This window comes from Bos taurus, chromosome 21 (assembly GCF_002263795.3).
Source record: "Bos taurus isolate L1 Dominette 01449 registration number 42190680 breed Hereford chromosome 21, ARS-UCD2.0, whole genome shotgun sequence".
Taxonomy (NCBI): Eukaryota; Metazoa; Chordata; class Mammalia; order Artiodactyla; family Bovidae; genus Bos; species Bos taurus.
The window spans coordinates 57688674-57716418 of record NC_037348.1 but is presented as its reverse complement, the minus strand read 5'-3'; the positions used below and the strand labels follow the sequence as shown (position 1 = coordinate 57716418).

Sequence of the window (27745 nt, the reverse complement as noted above, 5' to 3'; positions counted from 1 at the left end):
ATCCGTGCCCCTCCCGTGGGCCCTGGTGGCCCAGGGCGGTGCTGCCATGTCCAGCCTGACCCCTCGTGAAATCAGGGAGACAGATGGACTTCGGCTGTTGTTCCTTCCAGGACTGCAGAGCAGCTGGCAGTGGGGACCCCGAAAGCATCAGGCGCTGTGGTTTTCAGCTGGGGTTGCTCAGGGCTCCGGGCCCTGGGAGGTGCCGTGGGTGGAGGGGTGGCCCGGCAGGCGTGTCCCGCCGTGTGGCTCGGTCACCCCTCTGCTGCATCTTACCATCTCACGTGGGGGCCTCCTCGTGCGTTGCTGCTCGGTGCCTGGTGCTTGGAAGGCACTGGGCAATGCTTGTGGGAGCCGTTAAATGACAGATTCCAGGATTGGCAGGTGTCCCCTCCGCTGTGCTGTGTGAGGTGATGGGTCTGCTCGCCGTGGCCCAGAGGTTTCCCCAGGGCTTTGTGCCTCCCTCAGGCAGTGAGCCCCTTGGCAATGCGAGCCATGACTGTTTCATTTGGATTTTCCCCTGCGGGCCAGGCCGGGCACAGGAACCAACCTCATGTGATGAAGTTCAGGGGGCATCTGGATCCTGGGCAGGTGCAGTTAGTGAACTTGACCCCGACCCTGCTCCAAGGAGGCAATGTGGGTGAGGGAACCCCAGATCCTGACCTTGCCTGGTCACAGCCTCCTCTGAGCATCAGGGGGGTGGGATGGGGGGGACCCCAGCCTCTCTTCTCAGGAAAGTGCACACAGGCCTGGCTGTTGTGGTGTCTGTGGTCCACGTGGGCTCCTCCCCGCAGGTGACAGCCCGCTGCTGCTCCATAACCACAGACTGGGAAGGAAGGGTGCCCCAAGTTCACCCTGCATACACGGGCGGGGAGAGGGTGTCGCGAGTCAGGGAAGGCTTCCCGGGAGGGTGTCTGTCGGAACCGAGTCCGAAGGGCTGGGATGGAGAGTGAGGCCTGGGCTTAGAGTTGCCAGCCGATCCTGTGCGCCCCGAACTGCTTGCAGTAAGGAATGTGGGTGGGCGAGTCAGCAGGGAGCCTTTGTGTGCTTCTGTGGGGATCCGGACCCCAACCCCGGCTCAATGAGTGGGGCAAGTCAGGGGACACGGTCCTGGATTATGGGGGAGACGTCAGGGGCAGGGGAACAAGGTCCAGGCCTCGGAGGATACTGGTGAGGACGGTGGTGGTTGAACCAGGGTCAGAGGGTGGGCGGGGTGTCAGGGGGGCTGAGATGGCCAGCGATGGATTAGCAGTAGGGCAGGACTGGAGGGCCCAGGGGCCTGGTCCTTGTGGGAGGGTGGGTGGGCTGCAGTGGGACGGGCTGAGGCAGACCTGGGGGTGCCCGGGAGGGAGTGGGGTTGGGTAGTTGGCTTAAGGCCATCGGTGGGCGGAAGGTCTTCTTGGGGTGGTTCAGGCTGGAGCTGTGCCCAAGAGGCCCAGGCTCCGGGATTGGAGTGGGGGACGGCTGGCTGTGGGCCAGATGGGCAGGTGCCAGCCAGCCTCCTCTGGGCACCCAGCCTTCTCTCTCAGCCAGAAGGTGGCTCCGAGGACTGGCTGGGAGTTCATAAGCATCCCCCTCGAGAGCAAGGTCATCCCGGGGACCACGGCCTGAGAGGTGCAGCTGCCGCCCTGCCTCCAGCTGGCTGTGGTGGAGGTGCTGGAAGGGTACTTACTCCCTGCTGGAGTAACCTGTGTTTTCTTTGATTTTCTCCACAGGAAGCGAGGCATAGAAGTCGTGCAGGTGAGTACAGACCATGCCCTCGCCGCTGTGCAGGTGGAAGGGCCTGCAGCACTTACCTTTCCTGCTCTCGGAGGAGTCTGGGTGCTTGGCCTCTCTCCACTTGCTCTTGTTTTAACTTCTCTTTCTGTGGAATTGACATGCTTGCTGCCCAGGGTGGACAGGAGTTGGGGCTGGCTGTCTGGTGGGGGTTGAGGAATTGCTGTGCTTTGTCGGTGGGGGAGCTGTGGGACCCTGGGTCAGGGTGGGGAGCGTGAGGGGGCATAGCCCCACGTCCCGGTCCTGGGTGCTGTTGTGACCCGTCTGTGCCATCCTCAGGGGAACTCCAGCCCCTGGGTATCTGCCTCAGCTGTTAGCCCTCTGGGGATGAGCCTTCTTCTACCTGGACCATTCTTGTATCATGACCCAAGTGGTGTCATCTCCATAGACCTTTCTTCTCCCCGCCCCAGGGTGCGTCCCCTCCCCCTTGTCAGTCCTTCTCTGCTCTCAGTGGCCGCATCTGATCTTCGAGATGTTCCCCTGGCCCCTGGGGCATGAACTGAGTCAGCAGAGACTCCTGACCCCCTGTGTTGCCTCACTTTGGGTTGGACTTGGATCACGAGGTCACTGGGGCTTCCCTGATGGCTCTGCAGTAAAGAACCTGCCTGCAATGCAGGATTCGCAGGAAATGCTTGTTCGATTCTTGGGTCAGGAAGATCTTCAGGAGGAGGAAATGGCAACCCACTCCAGTATTCTTGCCTGGAGAACCCCATGGACAGAGGAGCCTGGCGGGCTACAATCCCTGGCGTTGTAAAGAGTTGGACATGACGGAGCACACACACATACACACACGCGAGATGAGCTCATTAGCTGGAGAAGGAAGGATAGTTGGAGAGAGAAGCTCGCCTGGGGTGTGGAGCTTGCCCTGTGGGCCCCAAATGGATGACAAGCTCGGACAGCAGCAGTGATGCCAGGAGGCTGGGTCTGTCTGAGAGTGGGGAGGGGTGGAGACATGCCAGGGGTGCCTGCTGGCCAGCTCCGTTTGTCCTGGCAGTTATGACTTGTGGGGGGATGGAAGGGGGCCATTTTTCTCTGCGGGGACATGAAGATGCCCTCAGACCCTTCATGAGGGGCAGGCTGTGATGTTTGCACCAGAGGTTCTGCCTGGCACCTAACAGGTAGTTGGTGAGTCCCGAGGGTATCCTGGTTGGGCTCCCTGTCCCTGCCCAGGGTGAGTCTGCCTGTGTGTGCAGCTTGGCTGGTGGCCCTTCTTCCACCTGGGGCTGCAGAGAGGAGAACCCAGACTAGGGCTGCATCGGGGCTGATGGGAGCCTGCCCACCCTCTAGAATATCTGAGGAAGGCTTTTATACAGCCTGCTGAGAAGTTCTCAGAATCCACCTTGTTAACTTCGGCCCCCATCCCCCTCCCCACACCTGGCAGGTTCAGGGGGTGGTGCCCTCAAGCCGCTCTGCCCCTGGGACCCACGGGGTGGGCGGTGGGTGGGGTGGGGCTGGGCGCCTCTGTCTGGCTGCTGTGGTGTCCGGCTGCTGAGTTCTTCCTCCTGGCCTCCCTCTTCATAGCTTGTGGGTTGAACTTGTCACCCTGAGGCTGAGGTTTGTTTTGGAAGAGGAGGTCGTTTCTGGAAGCTTCTCAGCAGCTGTGTGTTTTTCATCCTGCCTCATCTAGGCTCTGCTGTTCCATGATCTGCGATGAACTCTTCTGTGGACCTCAGTTTCTCCATTCGTCGAAAGGGGGAGGTCCAAAGGATACTCAAAAGTAATGCTTTGAGTGCCGTTTTTGATTGATTAGTAGTGCCTGCCGGAGGATTTTAAAGTCTGTGAATGGCTGAGGACAGGGGTGGATTGGTAATGCCTGCCCGGGGTCCAGCAGCGGGCAGAGCAGGTGCAGCTGTATTCATGTCCTTCTGGAGCCTGGTGTCTCCTGCTCCAGGACACTTTGGCTTAATTTCATCTCTTAGTCATCTTTGATGGTTTCCTTGGAAGCCCCCTGATCCTTTGTAGATGCTGCTGTACTCACCACCAAAGCCTAGACCCGTAGCTGAAGCTATAGCTGGAGGTCACTGTGAAGGGCCAGGTACTTCCTGGAGGCTAACTACAGCCTCCATCAGGGTCCATGCGGAAATTTCTCTCAGGAGCCGTTTTTAGAGGCAATGAATTCATGTGCTCACAAACAGTCGCTGCTTAAAAGGTGAAGAAGTAAGCTCTGTCCCCAGTACCTGATCCCTGTTCATACCAGATCCCAGACTATAACCCAGTGCGATGCCACCTCTCCCATGGGAACGGACAGGAGGGGGGCAGGCGGAGGGAGCCCCTGGAGCTTCAGGGTGTGAGGGCCAACTCAGGGGTCAGTGTGTTTGCTTTGCATGGCTTGCCGGGAAGACCAAGACCTTTAATCCATTTAGTCTCTGGGTGGAATGGGAAACTGGAGCCATTGTTTTAGAATGTACCAGGCAGAAGAAGAGTTGTGAAATCTTTCTTGATGGGTCTGCTGTTCATTTGGGCGATGACTTAGGGGGAGGAAGTGGCGGCTGGGGACCAGCACGAAGGCAGGCTGGATGCTTTCCACGCCAGCATCTAAAAAAAACCCACCACGACGCCTCTCTGTTCACCTCCTCCTGGCATCCCTGTGTGTTTGGAGAACTTGAAATTTCAGGATACAGAGTAAAAACTCTTTGAAGAAATTGGAAACCAAGCCACTTGGCTTTTTTTTTGTTTCCAAAATCAGCCAAGCCTCTGTGCAGCAGACCCCAGGCTGGTGGGCCCCTGGATGCTGGTGATGGATGTTTGCCAGTCACTGGGTGGCAGTGATTGAAGAGGAAGCAGCAGAGTGAGCACGCCACAGCTGCCACTCAGCATTTCCCGTGTCAAGTGCTCTGAAGGGCACGGTCCCACTTTGTGCAGCCACCCAGTGATGTGAATGGTGTTTTCACATCCATTTTAGAGATTAGGAAACTGAGGCTCAGAATTTTCCCCTCAAGGAACTGAATTGGTTAAGTTTGTGGAGTTGAATTTCAGTGCGGTTGATTTGTCTGTAAAGCCCATGGTTTTTGTGATAACTGGGTCTCTCCTGCATGTTTATAGATTGCTCTGCATACTACATGCTTTTATACCTGTTGTTACCTGGGCTTTGGCTCCTGTTAATATTTTTTTAAAAAAAGGATGTTGGGACCTGGGTTCAGGAACCAAGAGTGTAAAATGGTGGTGAGACCTGCACTGTGGGTCCTGGTCACAGGAGTTGTTCTTCCGGCTGTTGAACAGCAGTAGTAACACTATGAGCGCTAACATTGTTGGGCAACACTGTCTACCAGGCAGTGATGCCATTTGCTAGAAGGAAGCATTTGTGTGTGACCTCTCCAAGGTGGGGCTGGGAACACACTGATGACAGTCAGCCTTGCAGACCCTCGGCCTTCTCATCTGTTCGTTCCCACAGCTGATGTCATGGCTTTTGGTTCTTCCACATTCCGGCCGACATTTCGTATCCTCTGTCTTTTCAATTTTAGACATTTCAGTTCGTGTACTTCGGTATGACCTTGTGATTTCCATTTTCATCTCCCTCAAAATTAATGATGCTCAATACTTCTTCATGTCCTTCTTGTCCATCCGTGTATATCTTCTGTGAAGTGTCTATTCAAATCTTTTGCCCACTTAAAAGTTGTTTTTTTTTTTTTTAAATTTTAGGAACTCTTTCTATATTCTAGGTACAAGTCCTTAGATGCAGAAAAAACGTTTGACAAAGTCCAGCGTCTACTCAGCATAAAATCCTAAGCAGTCTAGTGCAAGGAAACTTCCCCAGTCTGATAAAGGGCATTGTGCAAAAATTCTACAGCTCATATCATATGTAATGGTGAAAAAATAAACTTTTCTCCCTGGGTCGGGAATGGTGAAAAAACATTCCCTCCCCCTGGGTTGGGAAGATCCCCTGGAGAAGGAAATGGCATTCTTGCCTGGAGAATTCCATGGACAGAGCAGCCTGGCAGGCTACAGTCCATGGGATCACAGAGTCGGACACGACTGAGCGGCTGATGTTTTCACTACTTATATCCAATATTATATTGCAGGTCCTAACTAGCGCAGTAAGAACAAGAGGAGAAACAAATGGCATCCAGATTGGAAAAAAATAAATTGAGTTTTGATAATAAATTACTGTAATTCTTGCCATATAATTCTGAAGGAATTCAGAGAATTTGCTATGGTAAATCTCTTTCCATCTTTCTATTTATTTGACTAGGTGGTTTCAGCACTATAAAATTTGAAAAATGGAGATAGAATTGATAATAAACTCTGCTTTATTCTGGCAGTAGGTAATAGTCATCTGTGGGTTTGTGAAATAATTTAAAAGCATTACCATTCATCTCTGCTAAGATTTATTTCTAATAAAGTTTAATTTTTATGATTATTACCTATATAGATTTATATTTCTGCTGTATTGATCAATTATGTGCTAATAGTAGTTGTAATAATAATTCAATCCAGAAGAAAAATTTTGACGGTTAGAGCTTTATGGTTACGTGAAATTAAAAAATTGACATTTATATACATTTTTCTTTTTTGTCTCATAGTATGGTAGACTAATCAATGAAAAAGGCCTTCAAACATGAAATACACTGAAAGTAGAAATGTCTCAGGGATGTGGATTGGAAATTGGAGTTTGAGGAGGCAGAAGGAGCCTTGCTATCTTTCCAAGTGTTTAAGAAGCGTCCAATTCTGTAATTTTAAGATGGATGACGGTGGATCTTGAATTGCTATGGTATTTAGAATTCCACTGGGTCCATTTGAAAGAGACACAGTAACAGTTTTATTTTGAAATGTTAATATTTACAATATGTTGGAAATTACATCCTCTACAAGTATTTAAACTTACGATGAGAAATTTAGATGTCAGCTTGAAAATGTACAAATAGATACAGAGTTTTAAACATTTATTTTGGGGGGTTTGGATTGAAGGCCCATGCTTTAGAGTGTTACCCCGTTTGCTTCCCAGAACCAGGCCCTGAGGCGTATACAGCCCCAGAGAGGGGGGTCAGCAGCCCGGCTCTCAGGCCATCAGAGGCCCTGCTCCGAGGGGGGCCACTCGGACTCTGGGGTCCGGGCCTCCGCTGAGACTCAGAAAGGCCTTGGCAGTGGGCTTGTCTGCAGGCTAACTGGCCTCCCCTAACTGGGTCTATTAGGCCAAGAGATGCTTGATAATAATGAACGCCTGCCGTTACCTGCTCAGGAAGCCTGAGAAGCCCCAGGTGAGCCCAGTCCAGCAGGGCTGGGAGGACTGGGAGTCCTGCCCTGTGATCAGTGCTGGGACTCAGCTAGAGCACAGGTGGGAGAGTAGGACAAGAGGCCGGCCACCCCCGTGTCCTCAGGGGGTGCCTGTCGTGATGGTGATGGTCGCAGGTCCCTGTTTGCCTCAGTTTCCCCCCTGCACTGTTGTAACGAGGGCGCTGGATACACAGACCCCGTTGACTCCTCCATTTCAGGTGTTGACAGGTGGCCTCACTGAACCAATGAGCGTGAAGTGAAGTGAAAGTCGTTCAGTCGTGTCTGGCTCTTTGCGACCCCTCAGACTGTACAGTCCATGGATTTCTCCAGGCCAGAATACTGGAGTGGGTAGTCTTTCCCTTCTCCCGGGGATCTTCCCAGCCCAGGGATTGAACCCAGGTCTCCTGCATTACAGGCGAATTCTTTACCTGCTGAGCCACAGGGGAAGCCCCAGTGAGCGTGAGGGTCCCTCATAGCCGGCAAATGCTGGTTGGGAAGACTGCCCCTCTCCCCCGCCCCTCACAACAGGATTCAGCAAACCTTTCCCTGCTGGGTCACAGGCTGTGGGTGCTGGGGACTCGCATGGGCCCAGGCCACATCCCTTCAGCTCTCTGAAGCCTACCGTTGGCATTCAGAGCCAAAGAGGGTAGGGATCGTGGGCACAGACTGTAGGCACAGGCATGGAGGAGGGTCCTTCCCACACTTTTGTAAATCAGGAAGGCTTCCTGGAGGAAGGCAGGGTGAGCCTGGCTAGTGGCGATGAGCCTCGTCCACCTGACAGAGCCTGGCTGAGAGGTAGGGTTAAGCCCACAGCCCCTTCTGCTCCCGGAACATCTAGGTATTGAGTGACCTAGGGCTGAGCACAGCACGTCGTCATGGCCTTTCCACTCAGTGAACCTTTGTTGGGAGAAAACATGCCGCGACACTTGAGTCATCTGTGGCCTGGGGCTGAAACATCAGCCTTGCAAGATGCTCTTCCAGGGAACATTTTTCACTCTGACCTGATCCATGGGGAAGGCTTGGGAGGGAAGCTGGTGAGTTTTCCGTCCCTGGACCCCATCTCCCTTTTCAAGGGCAACCCTGAATTTAGTGGAAGAAGTTGTGGTGGGAATATCGTGCCTATGTGGTCCCACCCACCTTCAGCCCCAGCATCCTCAGGAAAATGTATTTTGCATCCCACCGTCTGCCCCGCCAGGTTCCAGGATCTGTCTTTCACCAGTTATTTTCAAAGTGCAGGGGGGAGCAGGAGATGGCTGTTAGCAGGAGAGGGGTTGGAGTCTTATTTTAAAATGCAAATAAGCAAGCTGTAAGTGTGAGAAGGACAGTTGCTGATTCTAGATTCATGATCCTCCTTCCAAATTCCTTGAGAATTCAGATATTACAAAACCCCCCGTCTCTGGAACAGCCGCTCCTTCTCAAGCAGGTTGAGGAAGTAAATATGTTTTCCCAGCTTGCAGGAGTGAAGGGCGGGTGGCAGGTTCTTCCTGGAGGTTTCTCCAGAGTTGTTGCTGCTTGAGATGTTGGAGCTCTTTGTGTGTCCTTTCCCTTTTTCTGCACAAACCATTCTGGGCAGGAGGTTGGGCGGCAGAAGAAGCAGCAGAAGGGAAAGACTAAGAAAGAGAGATCGATGCCAAGGTCAGGCCATGTGCCCAGGGCACATGGAGGACTGGGTGCTGGGCATCTGGAGTCAAAGGGGTACCGTGACAGTGGTCCCAAGCTCACGGGCAAGCCTGGAGGGTGGGAGGACTTGTCTGTGCCTTCATGGGGTCTGTGAGGACACGGGGGGCAGTGGGCATGGAAAGAGGGGAGTGGGCAGGGACTGGGGAAGCCCTAATGGGGAAGTTGAGGCTTCTGGATACAGGATAAACCAGGCGCAGGTGTGGATGGGGAGGTGAAGTATTTGAATGTCATTCCGGGCAGGAAGCACAGCCTGTACAAGGAGCCTGGGGCTGGGAGAGGGGGTCGTTTGTCTGCTGGTGGAGTGGTTTGAAAGCACCGAGGCCTTGGCCACAAAGGAGTTGGCAAGCAGTTAGGTCAGAGAGGGTTGGTAGAGCCAGAGGAGGGCCAGGTGAGCTGTTGGTGGGCCGCTGGGTCAGGGAGCATCAAAGGGCTTCTCCGTGGGAGAGGTGATGGGGGAGGGTCCCGCTGGGAGGACACATGGTGGAGGGGGGCGATTAGACATGGCCAGACTGGAGGGGGAAGAGCTGGATCTTCTGGTCAGAGGCTGGGGCCAGGGCTTATCGAGGGTGCTGGGGTCCAGCCAGAACAGACGCAGTAGTGGATGGCAGGGAAGACAGATGGCAGGGTGTGGTGCCTGGGTGTGTGTGTGTGGGGGCGCCAGAGAGTGAGGGGGTCAGTCCTTAGACTTGGGGGGGGGTGTGGGCGGTGCAAGAGGTGGAGCCGTGGGAAGGGGTTGCTGGTTCAGACAGTTGAGCTCAATGCCGGCTGCTCAGGTCAGCAGCCCCTCTCCCACGGAGAGCTGGGAGGGGTCATATGGCTGGGAGAGTGGTGTGCTTGCCTCCAAGGATTAGAGTTGCGGAATTCTCCATTCAGCTTTAAAAAAAAAAAAAAGTATGTTATTTAGTTAATAGTTTCACATGATTTATGATTCACATGATTCAAAAATTGTTTTAAAAAGCATGGAGTTAAAGGTGTCCAGTGATTAATCCCTAGCTGGGTTTCCTTCGCCACCCACACTCTCTCCAGGGTGGCCCAGCTGGCTGACCTTGGCGCCTCCTGGTTTTATTTCCAGGTAATTGGGGCCCAGGTAGGGTTGGACACCTGTGAACATCCTTCCTTCCACCTGCTCCCTCTGCTGGATCCTCTGGAACCCCGTGTAAGGGGCGTGGGGAATATCAGTTGCCTTGGTGTTTCTTGGAGTCACCCAACTGGCCAGCTCCTCATGGGCAGGGACTTCCTGAAGGCCACCTGAGTATGACCCCGACCTCTGACAGCAGACCCCAGCACCTCTGGGGAGAGTGGCCATGGGACTGGGAAGTTGGTTCCACACGGGATGTTTCCACATGGCCAATAAGGCCATTGTTGGGATATACGTGGTGCCAGAGAAGACCCTTGAGAGTCCCTTGGACGGCAAGGAGATCAAACCAGTCAGTCCTAAAGGAAATCAACCCTGAATATTCATTGGAAGGACTGACGATGAAGCTGAAGCTCCAGTACTTTGGCCACCTGATGCGAAGAGCCAACTCATTGGAAAAGACCCCAATGCTGGGAAAGATTGAAGGCGGGAGAAGGGGATGACAGAGGATGAAATGGTTGGATGGCATCACCAACTCAATGGACACGAGTTTGAGTAAACTTCAGGAGTTGGTGAGGGACAGGGAGGCCTGGCGTGCTACAGTCCATGGGGTTGCAGAGTTGGACATGACCTAGCAACTGAACAGACTGCAATTGTTCTTGGCTGAGCACAGTCTCCCGTGGAGCCAAGAGGTCTGGGTCTGAGTTGCCATTGTGTTTTCTGATTGTGTGTGACCTCAATTTCCTCATCTTTGGAATGGGATGACCCTTAGCACACAGGACCTAAGATGCCTAATAGAAGCTCAAGGATTATGGGCTTATTTTCCCTTATCCTTGAGGGAACAGTGTGGTTTGGGTGTCTGTGTGGTGGGGAGGAGGCTACAGGTTAAGCTGTGCTGCTTAGAAAAATATGTTGTCTTGTTCAAAAGCGTGGGATTTTTGTCCCCTCGCCTAAGTTAACACTTTTGGGTTTTTAACTGTTGTGGATTTTTAACTTAATTCCTTTTTAAAAGATAGATTTTGTTGTTAAAAATTTGAGACAGATATTTGTATCATTTTCAAAACACTGAAAATTATTTTTATTCTCATTTTACTTAACATACATTTAACGAACGGAGTTACACTCATTTATCTGTAAGCATGATTATCAAAAGTGTTTCTTTTTTAATATATAATCATGATACACGGGGCTGGGGAAGCATGTGTTGGGGTCTGAGCGTGTCAGATGTTTTTAGTAGCCATGAGACAGAGACCACATTTTGGAGGGCAGCGTGGGAAAATGTTCACAAGTCGATGTAAGTGCTGTCAACGTCTGCTGAATGGTTTCAGTTCTGCCAGTTTTATTTTTATTCTTGAGCTTTTCAGGCTTGCTGTTACAAATAGAAACCATCTCCGGCATCAGAGCAGTCCTGTGTGGCTTCAGAGGGCTGTGAACCTCAGTTCTGGGGTGTTCTTTCCTGGCCTTTGACTTGCTGAGTCAACTTGCGTAAATCCTTTAAATAGAAAGCACTCCAGTCAGGGAAGCTGGGCTCTGGGGGAGCCAGCCCCTCCACACTGCTCCACAAGTTGGGGTTCCGTCTCCTGGTCCCTCTGCCGTTGGCTGGCTTTCTGATTTCTCTGGCCACTTTGGGGATGTAACAAGCACATAAAAGCAAAGAGACGCAAGGAGGAACATGGGGAAATAGGAAGGGGTTAAAAGGGTTAGAGAGAGCCAGAAGCTAAGATTCCACTTTGAAAGTAGCCACCTGTTTCAAGGTTGTTCTGGAGTGAAGTTGTCTATAGTGTTACTCAAAAGTGTGATCCACCAGCCATGGGCCGTTGCCTGGGATTGGGTTAGAGTGCCAGCCTGGAGCTGCTGAACCCGAATCTGCATCCCTCATTGAGCAGAATGCACATTACAGTTGCAGAAGCTCCAGTGCAAACAAGTGGCTCCCATTTGAGTTGGGGAGGAGGTGCCTCCTGGGGCTGAGGCTCTGTGAGATGGTGAATTGACATGAAGATCCGAGGCGCACAACTGGCCGTGGGGAAGCAGGAGTGGAGACGGGCGTTGTCTTCTGCTCAGTCTCACAGACCACAGAGCATCCTTGCATCTAAGAAGCTGGCATCTCCCTCTCCAGCTCCCTCCCCAATCTCATGTTTCTGTTTATGGGGTTAGACCCATTCCCTGCTCCCCCAGGGGACCTCCTTCCCCCAAGCTGGAGCTGCCTGTGGACCTGTCATCCTGGGCCAGACCCTGCCGTCTCTGAGAAGGGCAGCACCGGGCCCCATGTGTGCTCTGGGTTTGCTGAACTGAGCTGAGAACTTGCTATTTGGGAAACTCATGTGACCCAGCAGAGTAGGGAGGGGAGTATAGGGCATCTCTGTGTACCTGTCGCTCAGCTTGGTGTCCATGACCTCCTGGCTAGTATCACTTCCAGGAGACCTTGTTCCCACTGGATGGTCTGAAGCCAGTCTCATCATTCTGTCAACTCATCTGTGAATGTGTCTCTGCAAAGTAAGGACCAGCCCTTATTCTTAACCTCTGGGCGGGCCGTTCAGGGGTGGGTTGGGGTGCTGCCAGGTGGTGGGTCTGGTCCCTGCACTGTGGCAGTTCCCTGGCCTCTGGGAGGCGAGTGGAGGCAGCGCTGTCTTCCTTCTGACCTCCGGGCCGAGGTTGCCTGTTAGAAATCTAAGATGTGGGTTTTCCCTGGTGGTCCAGTGGTGAAGATTTTGCCTTCTAATGCAGGGGGTGCGGGTTCAGTCCTTGGTTGGGGAGCTTAGATTCCACATGCCTCGTGGCCCCCAAAAAACAAAACATAAAACAGAAGCAGTATTTTAACACATTCAATAAAGACTTTAAAAATGGTCCACATCAAAAAAAAAAAAAAATCTTAAAGTCTTGGATGTGTGTGAATTGATTGGGTCCCAGGAATTGTTCAAATTGGTGCCTCCCTAGGAGTGTTCATTATAGGGAGTGAGAAAGTGAAAAGAAAGTGAAAGTCGCTCAATCATGTCCAGTTCTTTGCAACCCTACGGGGACTATAGCCCGCCAGCCTCCTCTGTCCATGGAATTTCCCAGGCAAGAATACTGGAGTGGATTGCCATTTCCTTCTCCAGGGCATTTTCCCAAACCAGGGATTGAACCCATGCGTTGCAGGCGGATTCTTTACTGTCTGAGCCACCAGGGTGGGGGAGTTGTTCAAAGCAATGTGGACACAGCGTCACTGCGTTCTGGGAAGTTCTCTCAGCGCTTATGTACGTTAACTAATTTAATCCCTACAACAATCCAGAGAAGGACTGTTATTAGCACTATTATTAGCTTTATTTGATGGATAAACTTTTTTTTTTTTGGTTTGTGTTCTGTTTTTGGCTGTGCCTTGCAGCTTGCAGGATCTTAGTTGCATAACCAGGGATTGAACCCGGGCCATGGCAGTGAAAGCACAGAATCCTAACCACTGGACCACCAGGAAATTCCCAACGGATCAACTTTTATTCTCCATGCTTTACAGCCGAGGAAACCGAGTCCAGGAGAGCTTGCCCAGCCTTGCAGCTGGCACGAGGCAGAGCTGAGCCAGCTTGCTGGCGCTCTGGTCCCTCTCTTAACCTCCACACCCCACTGCTGGTTGTGTGTCTTTTCTGAAACCAGTGCTTCCTGGCAGCTCCTTTGCCCCAGTGTCTTGCTCTCTTCTGCTCTGATGCGTCTGATGCCCACGTGCTCTTTCTCAGACAAGTCCCATCTCGTCACAGCATGGCTGAAGTGCCCAGGCTACAGGGGAAGACCCTTCCTTGGAGGGGTCCATGAAGCCCTTGGCGGTTGGTTCCTACTCCAGGACTCCAACCCGGGCCACACCCTCAGGTACACCCCAGCGCACCCTGTGCAGACCCTTAGCCTGCTCCTCCGTGTATCCTGTCCCGGCCTGCCTTACCCCTCCTCCTGTTCAGTCTCTTGCAGACACTCCTTCATCTGTGTGACCAAGCTCACAGCTACTGGCTCCTCAAAGCCTTCATGGACCACCCCCCAGGCCTAGAGAGCCTCTCCCTTATCTCTGCCCACCTCCGCCCTGTGGTCCCAACCTCGTAGGCACAGAAGCTCCCATTTCATGGCGTAATTACATATCTGGCAGCTTTTCCTTTTCTCCAGAGATTCCTTAATGCCGTGGACCATGTCTTCTGGGGGCTGTGCCAGCCTGGCACGCAGTCTGGCTTGCAGATACTACTTATCAAGGAATCTTTGAAAGCCAGTGGAAAATAATTCAGTAACATAGAAATACGTGAAATAGAAAAATTCCCTATCATCTTATTCTCCAGAAATAAGCACTGCTAACTATTCCATTTTTTTTTCTCCCTATATATGCCTGTACTAACTTGTTATTGTTCAGTCTTCAAGTCGTGTCTGACTCTCTGCGACCCAGTGGACAGCAGCATTCCAGGCCTCCCTGTCTCCTAGTATCTCCCGGAGTTTGTCCCCCTCCTTTTTTTCTCTTTTCATTCCCTAACGCCGAAGTAAAAATCTTTTAATGCATTTGAAGTTGGGATGTGAACATTTAATGTGCCTTTGAGTGGAGGAAGTAGTGTGATAACGTATTTGTACGCTGTGGAGGGCTCTTCACCTGGGCTTGATGGTGTGTGAAGGCTGAGGCTAGCTGAGAAGGCTTGTTTGTTTTTTTTTTTTCTTTTTCCAGTAACAGGCTGCTGTATCACAGGGCACCACTTTGAAAGGTCAGAAAGTATACGTAAACCAGAGAATTCCCCCTTACACTCATGAAGCACTAATTTGTTTTTACTTGTTTGCCATTTTAACTATTCCCAGAAAGAGAAAGCTGGGGCTGTTCTCTTTACTTTCGTAGCCTAGGGATGTTCCTGCCTTTTAGTGCTCTGTCTGCTTCACACTCTGTCTCTTTCCCTGAAGGACAGGTTAGTAAGACCGGATTAAATCAAGGCTGAGGAATGGAGGAGGATTAATGCTAACGGTCAAGCCCGCTGCTGTGAGGGTACACCGGGGCGGTTCTGAGGTTCCTGGTAGTGAGAGCAGGCAAGGAAGTGAGATTGGCGGCCAAGGAGGAGGAGAGCTCTGAGTCCCTGGAGGGGAGTAGAAAGCCATGCAGAGGACTGACCCTTCCTTCCTAAAATGTTGAAGAACCTCGTCAGTGTCACAAATAGGAAATTTTTCTCTTGCCCTGGACAGAAAGGGGAATTAAAGAAAAGCAGAAGTTTGGTGTCCTGAGTACATGCTCCATGAGTCCCTGGCACAGGGTCATTGTCCTTTTTGGGGGGGCTCTCCTGGACCCCACTCTCCACTCCCTCTGCCTGGCCAGTGCCCATTCTCCAGCACCCTGTCCACCTGCAGCTTCATTCTGGAGCCATCAGGATTGGCATTCAGCTGCCAGTAGCAGGTTGAAAATAACAGTGGCTTAAAATATATTTATTTCAATCTTTTTGGCACCAGGGACCGGTTTCGTGGAAGACAGTTTTTCCACAGACTTGGGGGGAGGGGGGGTGCGGATGGTTTGGGGGTGATTCAAGCACATTCTATTTATGGCACAGTCTGTTTCTAATCTGCTGCTGCTGCTGATCTGTCAGGAAGTACTGGTCCATGGCCCAGAGGTTGGGGACCCCGGGCTAAAATGAAATACTGGATACAATCCTATGGAAAAATCCTAACAAACTCTTTTGGCCAACTCAATACCATGTTTATTTCTCTCCATGTCAAAGAAGCTGGATGTAGGCACCTAGGGCTGGTGTGGGGGCTCCATAAAGTTGCCCAGAACCCTTTTCCCTTTGTGCCACACCATCCTCTGCTCTGACTTTTAGGCTCTGGCTCACCTCCTTGCTGAAAATGGCTGCTGGGGCTTCTGCCATTTCGTTTACATTCCAGGCTGTAGGAAAGTGGTCAGGGAGGAGGGCACCCCGCCTCGTACCTGAGTCAGTTTTCCCTCGGTGACCTCCACAGAAGTCCCACGTTACACTGCTGCCTATATCGCCTGGGTCAGAAGTGTTCTAACAGGCACTCGATCCTGGCGGCCTTCTTGCTGGGCATGCTGTCACCTCGCATGAACTTGGAGAAGAGAGTGGGCCTGGATGTTGGGCTGCAGCTAGCTCTGCCAGCACGCTCAGGCTCTGGAATTAGTTACCCTCAAACTGGACAAGTTACCCTCAAAGAGACATTGACAAAAAGGCAGTACAGTAAGTCCCCCACATACAAATGAGTTCTATTCCAAGAGAGTCCGACACAGTTAACCTAGGTACCCAACTAACATAATCGGCTGTATAGTACTGTACTGGAACAGGCTGATAATTCTTTTTGCACAAATAATACATAAAAAAACAAAAGTAAAAACAACATTGTTAATCTTACAGTACACTAGTACAGTACAACAGCTGGCATAGAGGGGCTGGCATCGAGTGAACAGGCAAGAAGAGGTACTGGCGGGAGGAGGCAGAGGAGGTGGGAGATGGTGGAGCTGAAGGATCGTCCACAATAGGAGCTGAGGGCCAGCTATGTTTCACTCAGGTCTGATGTTGATGGAATGCATGCTCGTATCTCTGAGAGTTCACAACTTGAAGGTTCATACGTAAGGGACTTACTGTAGTACAGGAGCCAGCCTCAGGGAGTTGTGAGACTGAGCTAGTGCCGCCAGGGAACACCGCAGAGCCTGGTACGCAGCCATCCTTGGAAGCAGCTGTTCGGTATTATTTACTAGCACTCTCATCCTCATCGTCCTTGGGGCCCGTGGAAATTAATACAAGTCTGAATGTTGTGCAGGTGAGCGACTGGGTTGGTAGATGAGCCAAAATAGAAGGATCTCTCTTGTTTGATTTGTTATCACAAGTAAAGAAAGAGACAAGAAGCTAGAAATATCTACAGTGTAAGTTCCATTCATCTGGTTTGCTTAGAACAGGGCTGACAGAGATATTTTTCCTGCTGGGGTCCTGTGGGGTCTCTGCTCGGGGTGCCATCCTGGACATGGCAGCCCAAGGTATCTCCTTGGTGCTGGGATGGGGTGTCCTCTGAGGTTGGAGCTGAGTTTGCCCTGGCTAGGGGCAGGCTGACTTACTTCCTTTCTCTAGATCTCCTTGCATTTAGCTGTCATCGGGTGAAGGCATCACCTCTGAGGCGTGCTAACTCCTGACCGCCCCCCCGCCCCCAGATTCCCCAACCCTGCGTGCTAGCTGGGGGAAGCCCCAGGAGGCATGCATACCGCTGAGATTTCATGGCTGTCCCAAAGTTTGTCAACCCAGAGATACAGCTTGGCTCCCTTTCAGCCACCCCAACCTCGAGAAGGCCCCTGGGAACCCCTGTGGTCCCTGCGCCTCTCTCCCAAGGTCTCTGATGGTCCTGTATGAGTGACAGGCAGGGGCCACCCTTCCAGGGACCCAGTGGGTCTGGCTTCCCTGTCCCCGTTCCCCGCAGGCCGGTTTTCCAGACCGACGAGCCGCCCGAGTCTTGTTCTCTTTGAACGTTCTCAAGTGCCCTCAGAGCATACCCTATAAGGAGATTCCAGCTCACACTGTGGCCCAGGAACTTGGCGTGGAGCGGGGCTCGCTCACCACTTCCACAGAAGCCCCTTGGGAGGTGCTCCGTGGTCCAGTGGGAGTGGGAGGGTGGTGGCCTTCATCAGGTGTCCCGGGGGGATCATTTAGGGCCACCAGCCTGGGCACATGGGCAGCGATCAGCCAGGGAGATTGCTCCGGAGCTCTGAGATGCTCACAGAATGATTCCCACAGTGCCCCGATGTCTCTGCGCTGGGCCTCCGTGAACCAGCCCGGGCTGCCGCAGCGATAGTCTAGGCCTTGCCTGCGTTCCCACTTGCCCGGCGAGAGCACCGAGGTTCAAGTGGGCGGAGGGTCTTTACCCTGTGCCGTCCAGAGGGTGGGCCGCAGAGCTGGGACTGGATTCCAGGGAGCGCAGTGGCAAAGCCAGCGCCTGCTCTGTTCTCCTTGCCTCCCCTGGACTGAGAACTCAGTGACAGGCCCCACCCCCTAGTCCGACCAGCTCCTCCCCTCTGTAGCTGTGCAGCCCTAGGCAAGTGGCAAAACCTCTCTGAGGCTCAGCTACCAGATGATGAATGTGATGAGACCAGAGTAGGTAGGAAGGCCTTGGCTGCAGGAGAGCCGTGAGCACCCTGAGGCCAGGTCGGGTGCTGGTAAGGACCTTCCCGCAGCTCACCGGTTTTCTTGCTCCTGAGATCACTTGAGGGGTCTTTTGAAGCCCATCCCTTTGTCCAATGGGGCAGAAATTGGCCTGGACTCGGAGTCTCTCCATCCCCGGTGGGTGGGTCCGCTGGGTCCCTGAGCGGGCAGGGTGTGGATTTCCTGGCATGGAAGTGGCCCTTGGCTCACTGCGTGCTCCCTGCCCCGGGCAGTATTTTTGCTGCAGGCCCTGCCAAGTGGAAATACGTTATTTACAGTGTTTTGACAGGAGCCCCAGAAGGCTGGATGAGAAAGGATGCCTCTGGGACTGAGCTAATGGCCTGGGAGTGTGGCCTGCGGGGAAGGGAGCCTGGCACGAGAGGAGGGGGAGATACGTGGTGGGGGTGAGGGCACCCATTCCTTGAACTTGATAAATGTGAGGTCCAGCCCTCCTCTAAGCCCAGGGCTTAATAAGATTATGTTTGAGTGAATATCCCAGGCTGCCCGTTCCCGGCTCCCACTGCAGTAAGGACAGGGGTGTCCCCAAGCCAGCTCTGGGTCTCTGCCTTCTTACTTTGCTGTCTGAGGCCTGAGTGCTGTCATTGTCTGATGAGGACAAGGACCCCTGATAGGGAGAAGGTGAAACACACCGGGGTGTGATGAGGCCATGCCGGTCTGTCCACAGCCCAGTCCAGGAATCTTCTATAACCAAGCTGTTCTGGACCTGTTTGCTGCCTCAAAGAACACGAGTATGCCGTGGGCCCCGGGCCACCTGCCAGGGCAGCACCTCCATCCCACGTGACTCTCTGATCCTCTAGAAACAGCTTGAAAATGTCTTTCAAAACCGTCTGGGGGGGCGGGGAAAGGCGGGGGGAAGGTCCAGGAGAGCCTCCTTTGTGGCTGGTAGGAGCAAAATGTATTTACCCGTGGCCCAGAGATAACCAGCAGTCACCTTCTTGAACATCCTTTGAGTTTTTTTTTTTTTCTCCCCGTGTAGAAATGGAACATGTTTATACACTTTAAACAAAATTATTTTCTGTTGACGTTTCCCCTTTTGTTAAACGTTCTGCTTAGGCTTGCTTTCTTAATGGCTGCATAATATTCTGTCTGTCAGCGAAGTTTCTGAATTCTCCTGGTGGATGCTGGCCGTGATTCTGGTTTGTCACTATAGTAAATAGTGCTGTGGTGAACATCTGGTTCTGATATTGTTGGGGCAAGTCGGTGATTATTTCTGTGGGCTATATGAATAATAAATCTTATTTTTTTTTTTTTTTTTTACAGCTTATGAAAAGTAGTGTGTATGCCTGGGGGAGGGAAAAAAAGCCAAACATCCTCGGGAATTGTATAAAGGGACTTTGTGTTTGGAGTGTGTCCTTCTGGATTTTTGGTTGCACTTAGGTTCTGCTTCTCTCTCATGCATCTTCTCTCTCTCCTCCTTTCGTTTCTCACCCACCCATCCCTGGAGCAACCCCCCACCCCTGCCCCCCCACAGCTGGAGGTTGTGGGGCTGCAGCCCTGTTCACAGGCAGTTTCCCCTCTGCGTGTTCCTGATCCGGGGAAGACGCAGAGCGGGGACCAGTGCAGAGGCGTTGGTCTCTGGATGGGTGCCCTCCAGCACCGCTGGCTGCAGGCGGCTTCCCTGGGCCTGTCCGTCCACACCAGGGTCCTCCCGCCACCTCCGCCGCCCCTCTTGCTCGCAGGCGCTCTGCTCCTCTTTGCACGTGCCTACAGTTTTCTAGCCGAGGGGAGGTTCAGACCACTTCTGAGAGCAGAGAGCTCCTGTCTCCCTAACCTCACCCCGCTCAGAGGTGGCGAGCATCCCGGTCAAGGGCGCAGCCTTATCCTCAACGTGTGCTGGTGGCCCCTTTAGCCGCAAGGCTGTGGGTGAGATATTTGGCCTCTGACTCCAGACTCCTCATGTGGAATGGGGTTTTCATGGCTCCTACCTCGGAGGTCGAGAAGATTCATTGAGCTGGAGTCAGAGCATCTGCTGCACAGCCCGGCACTGAGGCCGTGTTTAGAAATCTGTGGCTGGTGGCCGTGTGTCAGGATTCACCCCTGTCCTTTGGCGGCCGGCTTGTTTTTGGGGAACTGAGGACTGGAAAGTTAGTTCCTGAACAAGAATATCGAACACCCACATGCATGTCAGGTTCCCTTCAGGGTAGGTGAGTTAAGTGCAGTCCTGAGGCAAACCCTGCAGTGCTTCCCTGGTGGAAGGGGCCCAGCCTGGACTTTTCTGGGGTGGATATGGGTCAGTGTCCTAGGGAATCCTGGCCACGTGACTTTGAACCAGTTCCTTCTCATTGCTGAGCCTGGGTCCCTGTCCTTCTTGGGCATTTATACTTTTATCTTGGTAGTTCTGTGCTGCTGCTGCTGCTAAGTCGCTTCAGTTGTGTCCGACTCTGTGCGACCGCATAGACGGCAGCCCAACAGGCTCCTCTGTCCCTGGGATTCTCCAGGCAAGAACGCTGGAGTGGGTTGCCATTTCCTTCTCCAATGCATGAAAGTGAAAAGTGAGACTGAAGTCGCTCAATCGTGTCCGACTCTGTGCGACCCCATGGACTGCAGCCCACCAGGCTCTTCCGTCCATGGGATTTTCCAGGCAGGAGTACTGGAGTGGGGTGCCATTGCCTTCTCCTGGTGGTTCTGTGAGGTGGGATCTATTTACCCTTCTCCCCGTTTTGCAGATGAGGAAACTGGAGGCTCAGTTATGTCACTTGCTTAAGGACATATCTAAGGTCACAGAGCTCACAAGTATCACCCACTGGGGTCTCTGAACCCAGATAGACCTTCATGGGCCTGGGCTGCTCTAACCACACTCCCCACCCTCCCCGGTGCCCACTGGACCTCGTTGGTTTCCCTTTAAAAACCTATTGTGCCTTCTGTGAATTTCCCGAAGGTGCTATGACCCCAGCTCCAGTGTCCTGCAAGGGCTTTTGCAGCAAAGCAGTCACCCCTGCTCCTCAGCTTGGTCCGCTGTGCCCCGTGCTGCTGCTCCCCGGTTCTGGCCCGTCACGCCTTCCTGCTGAGAAGGCCCGAGCCTGCCCACCCTGCGTGGTGGTTCTGAGCTCATCTCTCCCACCCACGTTTGTTCCCGTTGTTCTAATCCTATAATGTTTGGTGACTTGGAGAGTCTGACCAGGTGGCACCCACGGGCATCCCTGCGTCGTGTGATGCCTGAAGTCAGGGCGGCTGGCACCAGAGGCCCCAGGCCTGGGCAGCGGGGACCCCGGACCCATTCCCCCAGAAGGCTGGGCTGGCTTAAGTTCCTCCTCTGCAGAATGGGCTGCTGGCCCTGATGGGATCTCACTCTCCCTCCTGTGAATCTCTGACTCTTCAGGAAGCAGGGGGTGGAAAACCTCGCAGTCGTCCTCTCCATCTCTGTCTCCTCACTTCTCAGCCTTTCATCTCGAAGTCAGCCTGCTGAGGTTGCCGCGCCTGCCCTGCAGAGCTGAGCCCTCCTGGGCGGTGCACGAGTGTGCGAATGAGAATGTGTTGATCTGCTTGAAGTAGGCCCCTTTGATGCTCTTTAAATAGGGCAGCTTTCTCGAGAATTCAGCCAGCTCCCCACATCAGACCTCACTTGGGTGCAGCTGCTGTTGTGTGTAGCAAATGCACTTGCGGCTGCTTCTGTGTGCGCAGTGGTCTGGAGTCAGCTGCCCCAGGTTCCCATCCTCTCTGACCGTGACCAGCTGGGTGACGTTTGGCAACTCACTGTGCTTCAGGCTCTGTGCCGACAGCAAGGCTCATCATCGTGATGGTGTCGGTCAGACTCACCCCTTTGAGAGGATCAGGTGCTGTGTAAACTGTAAAGTGCCCGGTGAGGTGAGCGGACGTGCGGACGTGCTTTTTCCAGCAGCATCCAGCTTCGGAGGCTCAGGAAGCACTCTTGGCAAAGGCCGATTTTCAGCCTCGAGGCATCATGCTCAAAAAATGCTCGCACATGGTTTATTCAACTTTAAGAGGGGGCACATTCTGAAATGGGTTGTTTATTGTCCAAGTTGAATTTTTAATTTCTCATAAACTCCCCACAAATTGCTGTAGTACGTCTGTATTTATTGAATCTGTCAGGGTTGTTTATGGCGCTGAGGCCTGGGCTCCCGTGTTTGTGGGTCGTTGCCCAGACGACGCCAGGGTCTGAGGCTCTGGAGGGGAGGCCCTGCCCCCAAGGTGGTGTGGAAGGTTCTGGAAGGGTGGGTGGTGTGAGGTGGCGCCGTGGCTGCTGCACTGGGTCAGGCGAGGTAGTCAAGACTGCGGTTCCGTGCCAACTTTACCTGCCCACTGCTGGCTGCCCCTTCCCCTGGGGGGTGTGCTGCTCCAGCCTCTTAGCTGTGCCCCCTGGTCCTTGCTGCTCCGCGTGGGTCTAGGGACGGGCAACGCCTGCCCTGCGGGGTACCTGAGGGGAACGAATGCATACGCTCCCCAGACCTGCTGGGTTGCCGCCTACAGGGCAGCAAGACAGCAGGTGCCCTCTCACCTGTGCCCACCAGTGTCATTGCGTGACCTCCTCGGGGCACCCCCGGGGCCCCAGTCCTTAGGACAGAGCCTAGCAGCCTTAGCCTGGCAGTTCTTTGCCTCCACCACCACCCTACCCTGAGATCTTTCCAACTCTATCTGCCCCACTCACCTGTGCCCTGCTGCATCTCTCCCCCCATACCCACCCCAGCCCCCCCATCCCTGGCTCTGCACACGCCCATCTCCACTTGCCATGCCTACCCAGCCTTCTCTCTCTGGGAAATTACAGGCATCTTGGAACTGACAGCTCCTGAGACATCGCCTCCTTGAAGCCCTCTCTGCTTTCCCCAGACTGGGTCAGGTCCAGCTTCTCCAGACCCATTGTGATCCAAAGCCCCAGCTCCAGGGGCTGCTTCACCTGCTTGCCCAGCTCGCTCCCTTCATTCTGGGTGCTCTGACTGCTCCTTCTCCTCCTGGGGGCTGGGCCTGCAGCCAGCACTCAGGAATGCCCTGCAGTCAGCTGGCCTTCACATGGCCGAGATGTGAGGCTGGACTTCTCCCAGGAGCCTGGCTGCTCCTGAGACATCTCCCAGGAGCCTGGATGTCCTGAGGAAGGGCCATGGCATATCTTGAGTTTCTGAGGGCTCTTGGCCTTTAGTCGAGGCCTGGTTGACATCTGGGGCTCAGGACTGGGTGAGAACAGAAGGGCACCTGCAGGAGGAAAGACAGAGGGACAGCTGACAGATGTCCCGACGCCCATGTGCAGGTGGGAATGCAGACGCTGGGGATGGCCTGTGTGCGTTCATTTGAGGATCTGCTTTCACTGAGTATCACTCAGCAGTAAACAGTCCCTGCCCTCTTGGAGCGTCCACGTCCAGAAGGCTGAGAGACTGAAAACAGATAAAATGTATGAAGTGAGTGAGATGGCACAGAGCAATAGGGAGAGAGAGAGAGAGCAGAGTAAGGTGCTGGGGATTGCTGTGGGATTTTGGAGCATGGCTTACTTAAAGCTAAGCATGTGCCTGCCCTTTGACTCCCCCAGTTCCACTCCAGATATCTCCCCAAGAGAAAGGACCACTGTGCCCATCAAAGGACAAGCATAGGCTGTTCAAAGCAGCAGCAGTCATAGCAGCCTCAAAGTGTAATCAGCCCCTGCGTCCAGGCAGTGGAGAGAGTGGGTGTCATGGTCACATGGTGGGATCCTGTGCAGTGGTGACGAGGAACCAGAAGCCACCATGTGCAAAACACGGGGGTCCCGTGGACGTGCAGCTCGGACCCGGTGGAGCACTGCTGGTAAATTCCTGGGCCGGCGACACTACTGGGGGTGGGAGGGGAGGTGTGGTAGCAGACTAGCGGTACCTCTAGGGACAGGGACCGGCTGGGGGCCTGACGGGGCTGCTGGGGTCTTGCAAATGTTCTCTTCTCAGCCTTGACCTTGGTCATCCTTCTGTGAATATTCACCAGGCTGCTCACTGTGATAACGCTTTTTTCCCTTATATATTATACTTCAGTAAAAGGCTTATAAAAGCTTATAAAACATGAAAGGCAAGAAACAAATGATAGGAGACAGAGAGCATGCTGTTTTCTGAAACGTGCACCCTTGGGTTCTCTCCAGAACGTTGGTGAAGGAGCAGGGACATGAGTGTCCCTCCTGGGGTTCCCTTGGGGGAAGGGGCTCCTCTCACCACAGTCATTGTCTCCAAAGTCCACAGTTTACACTGGGGTCCTCTCTTGATGTGGTGCATTCTGTGGGTTTTGACAAAGGTATAGTGACATATGGGGTTCCCGGGTGGCTCGGTGGTAAAGAATCCTCCTGTCAGTGCAGGAGATACAGGAGACTCGGGTTTGATCCCTGGGTTGGGAAGATCCCCTGGAGTAGGAAATGGCAACCCGCTCCAGTATTTTTGCCTGAGAGATCCCATGGACAGAGGAGCCTGGCGGGCTATGGGCCATGGGGTCACAACAAGAGCTGGACACGACTGAAGCGACTAAACAGCAGCACCAGCATAGTGGCATGTATCCACCATTATGGTGTTGTGTGAGAGCGTCATACGCCGTATGCTGGCATGTCGCTGCACTGGCCTAAGAACGTCCTCTCTAGAACGTTGGTGAAGGAGCAGGGACATGGGCGTCCCTCCGGGGTTCCCTTGGGAGAAGGGGCTCCTCTCACCACAGGAATTTATTTTAAAGTATTTAAGGAAAAAGAAAATTCACACTCATACTGATGAAGCTGCATTAATTAAATCAAGATCTCGGGTTGGGTCCTGTACGTTTGCCGTTCAGTTGCTCAGTTGTGTCCGACTCTCCGCAGCCCCATGAACTGCAGCACGCCAGGCTTCCCTGTCCTTCAGTGTCTCCTGGAGGTGATTCTGAAAGTCAGCCACATTGAGGCTGGCTGTGATTCTCAAACTTGAGTGTCGCCAGAATCCCCAGGAGAGTGTCTTCCACATACGGCGGGCCACATTCCAGAGTCTCTGAACCAGCAGGTCTGAGGGGCTGAGAATTTGCGTCTCTGATAGGCTTCCTGGTGATGCTGATGCTGCTGGTCTGAGGAGCCCCATCTGGGAACCGCTGGTTTTAAGCAGTGGTGGCAAAGGATGTGATGAGGCCTCAGAAGCTCCGGGTCCTTTGGGGGCATCTGTGCCCAAGGCCCTTTCCTAGATCGCGTGTCTGCTGTCAGAGTGGGAGGCTCTGAGTGTTTGCTCTGTGCCTGAGCTCGCGTGCTCCTGCCATCACCCCCGTGGAGATCCTGGGTTTGGGAGGAACGTGGTGATGCAGGCAGGCATTATGTTGAGTGCGGGGTGGGCCAGGGGAAGGAGTGGGTTGCTCACAAGCCAGGAGGCTGGTTACTTTCAGCTCTCTGGACTACTCTCAGGCAAGCCCTGGGAATTTCTTTTTGTACTTCCACCAGGATAAATGGGACCTCCACCCCAGAGTAAGGATACCCCAGATCAAGCCTCCCTGTGTGGGGGTGTCAGCCAGCATCTGACACCAAGGCATAGAGTTTGTACAGAGTCCAGAATCCCGGGATCCTGGTGGGAGAAGCAAGCTGCCATAAATCTGCCTGGCATCTATAATAAAAGACCTTCAGGAGAAACTCAGTCTGCTCTGCTTGGCCTTCTAGAAGCCCAGCAATAAAATCAATGTAAATATAGCTAACATTTGGGAGTGGTTTATAAAGCACTTGAAAAAAATCCCTCATGTAAACCCCAAGTCAGTCTTACAAGCCGTGGAGGCGATTGATTACGCTGTCTGTCAGACGTGGAGACTTCAGACTCAGAGCTGCTAACTGGCAGAGCTGGGGCCTGAACCCGCGATGCTTTCTGCTCTCTCAGCCCTCCCCCACCTCCGCGTGAGCCCCCAGGCAGAGCAAAAGACTCCTCCCCAGCAAGCTCCAGTGACCGGAAGGGTAAACTGAAGATGCTAGTGCTCCCGGGAGAGGAGTGCGCTAGAATTTCTCATAACAGGCTTATTCCTGACAGTCCTCACTCAAAAGGTATAGAAACCACCACCCCACATGTGCGACAGTGGCAGAGATTGGCAGGTTACTCAGCTCTCAGATGGAAAGCTCGCAGATAGAAATTTTCCATTTCCCACGCTGAGGAATTCTGAGGCCCAGGGTGGTTTCCAGGCTCGATGGATTAGGGCTGGCAAGCGGGGATACAGCCCAGCAGTTTGAGTAGACCTCTCAAGAACCTCGAAGGGGTGCCTGCTATTTTGAGGGCGGCGTTTCTGACCCCCGTACTCAACAGGCCCCCTTCAGTCATAGATGCAACTCTTATCTGTTTTTGATTTGAGGGATTTTCTTTCAAGAAGACATCGCAGGTCAGGGAAAGTTTGAAAACCATGGGTCAGGGAGTAGGTTGGGGGAGTTTGGAGGTCAGGGTGCAGCAGAGCCAGGGCCCTGGAGCCGGTAGCCCTCTCCCCCAGGCCTCAGGCTTTCAGGTACTGTGTGTACAGAGTGCTGTTGAGCGGTGAGGTGAGCGGCATGGCCAGGGCAGTGAGGCCCGGGGCATGGAGTCTGACCGTCATTGGCTTGATCCATCCGTCAGGTGTTCATTCATCTGTGTGCTGGGCCAGCGGGCACTGTGCCGAGCATGGGGATGTAGTTGACAGTCCTCGGGGAGCTTCCTGTCAGTGGGAAGACAGAACCTGGCTTCAGGAGACCCTGAATCTCTTTCAGCACCTCTCAGCACCGTTTTCCAAGACCGAGCGTTTTAATCTCCTGTGCAGGTACTTTTGCAGGTCTCGTGTCTGCTGATGGGTCACCATCACTTAACTTCATCCAAGACCATGGTGACACCACCTACTGGACACTGCTGGTCATGGTGGCTCTGCAGCAGGGTCTGCCGTGGAGTCTGTCCCCACCTGACCCCATCTTCCAAGAATTACACTTGCCAAACCTCTTTGATCTGCCATCTTTCTGAGTGGGAGAGGGAATAAAAGGTGGAAGTGTTATTCATACGAGCAGGGGCATGGGAGCCAAGTAGGACCTCGCAGTGTGAATGGAGTGAAAGCTTTCAGAGACCAGCTGCAGGAGATGCCCACCGGAGACCCCTGATTCCTGGTATCAGCCTTTGGTTCTCCTGTGGTGGACCTGGCTGCAGGGGCCACTCAGGAATCTTGGAGAACCATCTGGAATGAGTGGTGCTCATGAGCGCAGGGCTCCTTGTGCGGGACAGGGACCTGGTGGATTACAGGGCAAGCTGCCGTGGAAGGCCACTGCACAGACATGGCCCAGATAGAAGGGGCCATATCCTGCCCGCTCGAGGCTTTTGGAAGACAAGGCTTTTACAAACGCCAGTTCAGTTTTGATTTTACACGCTGGCATCAAAGACAGGAAAACTAGCATAACCACTGGGCTTTCTTTAAAATGTGCTTTGTGGGGGCCCCCAGCGCAGCTCAGCCCTCCTCGTATAAACTTGCATAAACTTGCAGATCAGCCAGAGCAGTTTGCTTCTATTTAAGGCAGTGAGAGGCTCTCCTCCAGTTCGGCTGTTCTCTGGCTTCTGCTTTGCCCCAGGAAGGCTGGTCCTCACATGCTCTTTTGCACCCGGGTGAAGCTGAGTGGGGATACACTTGTCCGCCCCCACCCCGAGCAGGCCTAGAATGTCTGGGGAGTATCTCTGTTTGGAGACACATGTGCTGTATCTCGACTCCCCACCATCCCTTCCAAACCTGCTTCCTCTCCTGTTTTCCTGGATCATAACGAAGGTGCTACCTCCCGTCTCCCACCCAGGCAGCCAGCCCAGGTCCCTCTGTCCCTCCATGTCCTACAGCTCGTCAGTTTCAGGCCCTGTTGATTTCTCCCTTTGCATGTTTCCTCGCCCATCCCCACCTCCATCCTTCACTCGCAGGTCCCCTGTCGCCCCTCAGCCAGCACTGCCACACCTCTGACGGGTGTCCCTGCCACTTGGCCGAGCCCTTACCTGTGGAGTCATCA

The 27745-nt window shown here is 53.4% G+C and overlaps 1 protein-coding gene across 2 annotated transcripts in view; it reads left to right on the top strand.

The window, feature by feature from the left end:
• The window catches only part of ITPK1 (inositol-tetrakisphosphate 1-kinase), a 164169-nt gene that overhangs the window by 37099 nt on the left and 99325 nt on the right, over positions 1–27745 (top strand). For both annotated transcript variants that reach the window (XM_015459328.3, NM_001192489.3), the window contains one exon: positions 1713–1737. In XM_015459328.3, the coding sequence (XP_015314814.1) occupies positions 1713–1737 (25 nt within the window). The remainder of the gene's footprint in view (positions 1–1712; positions 1738–27745) is intronic.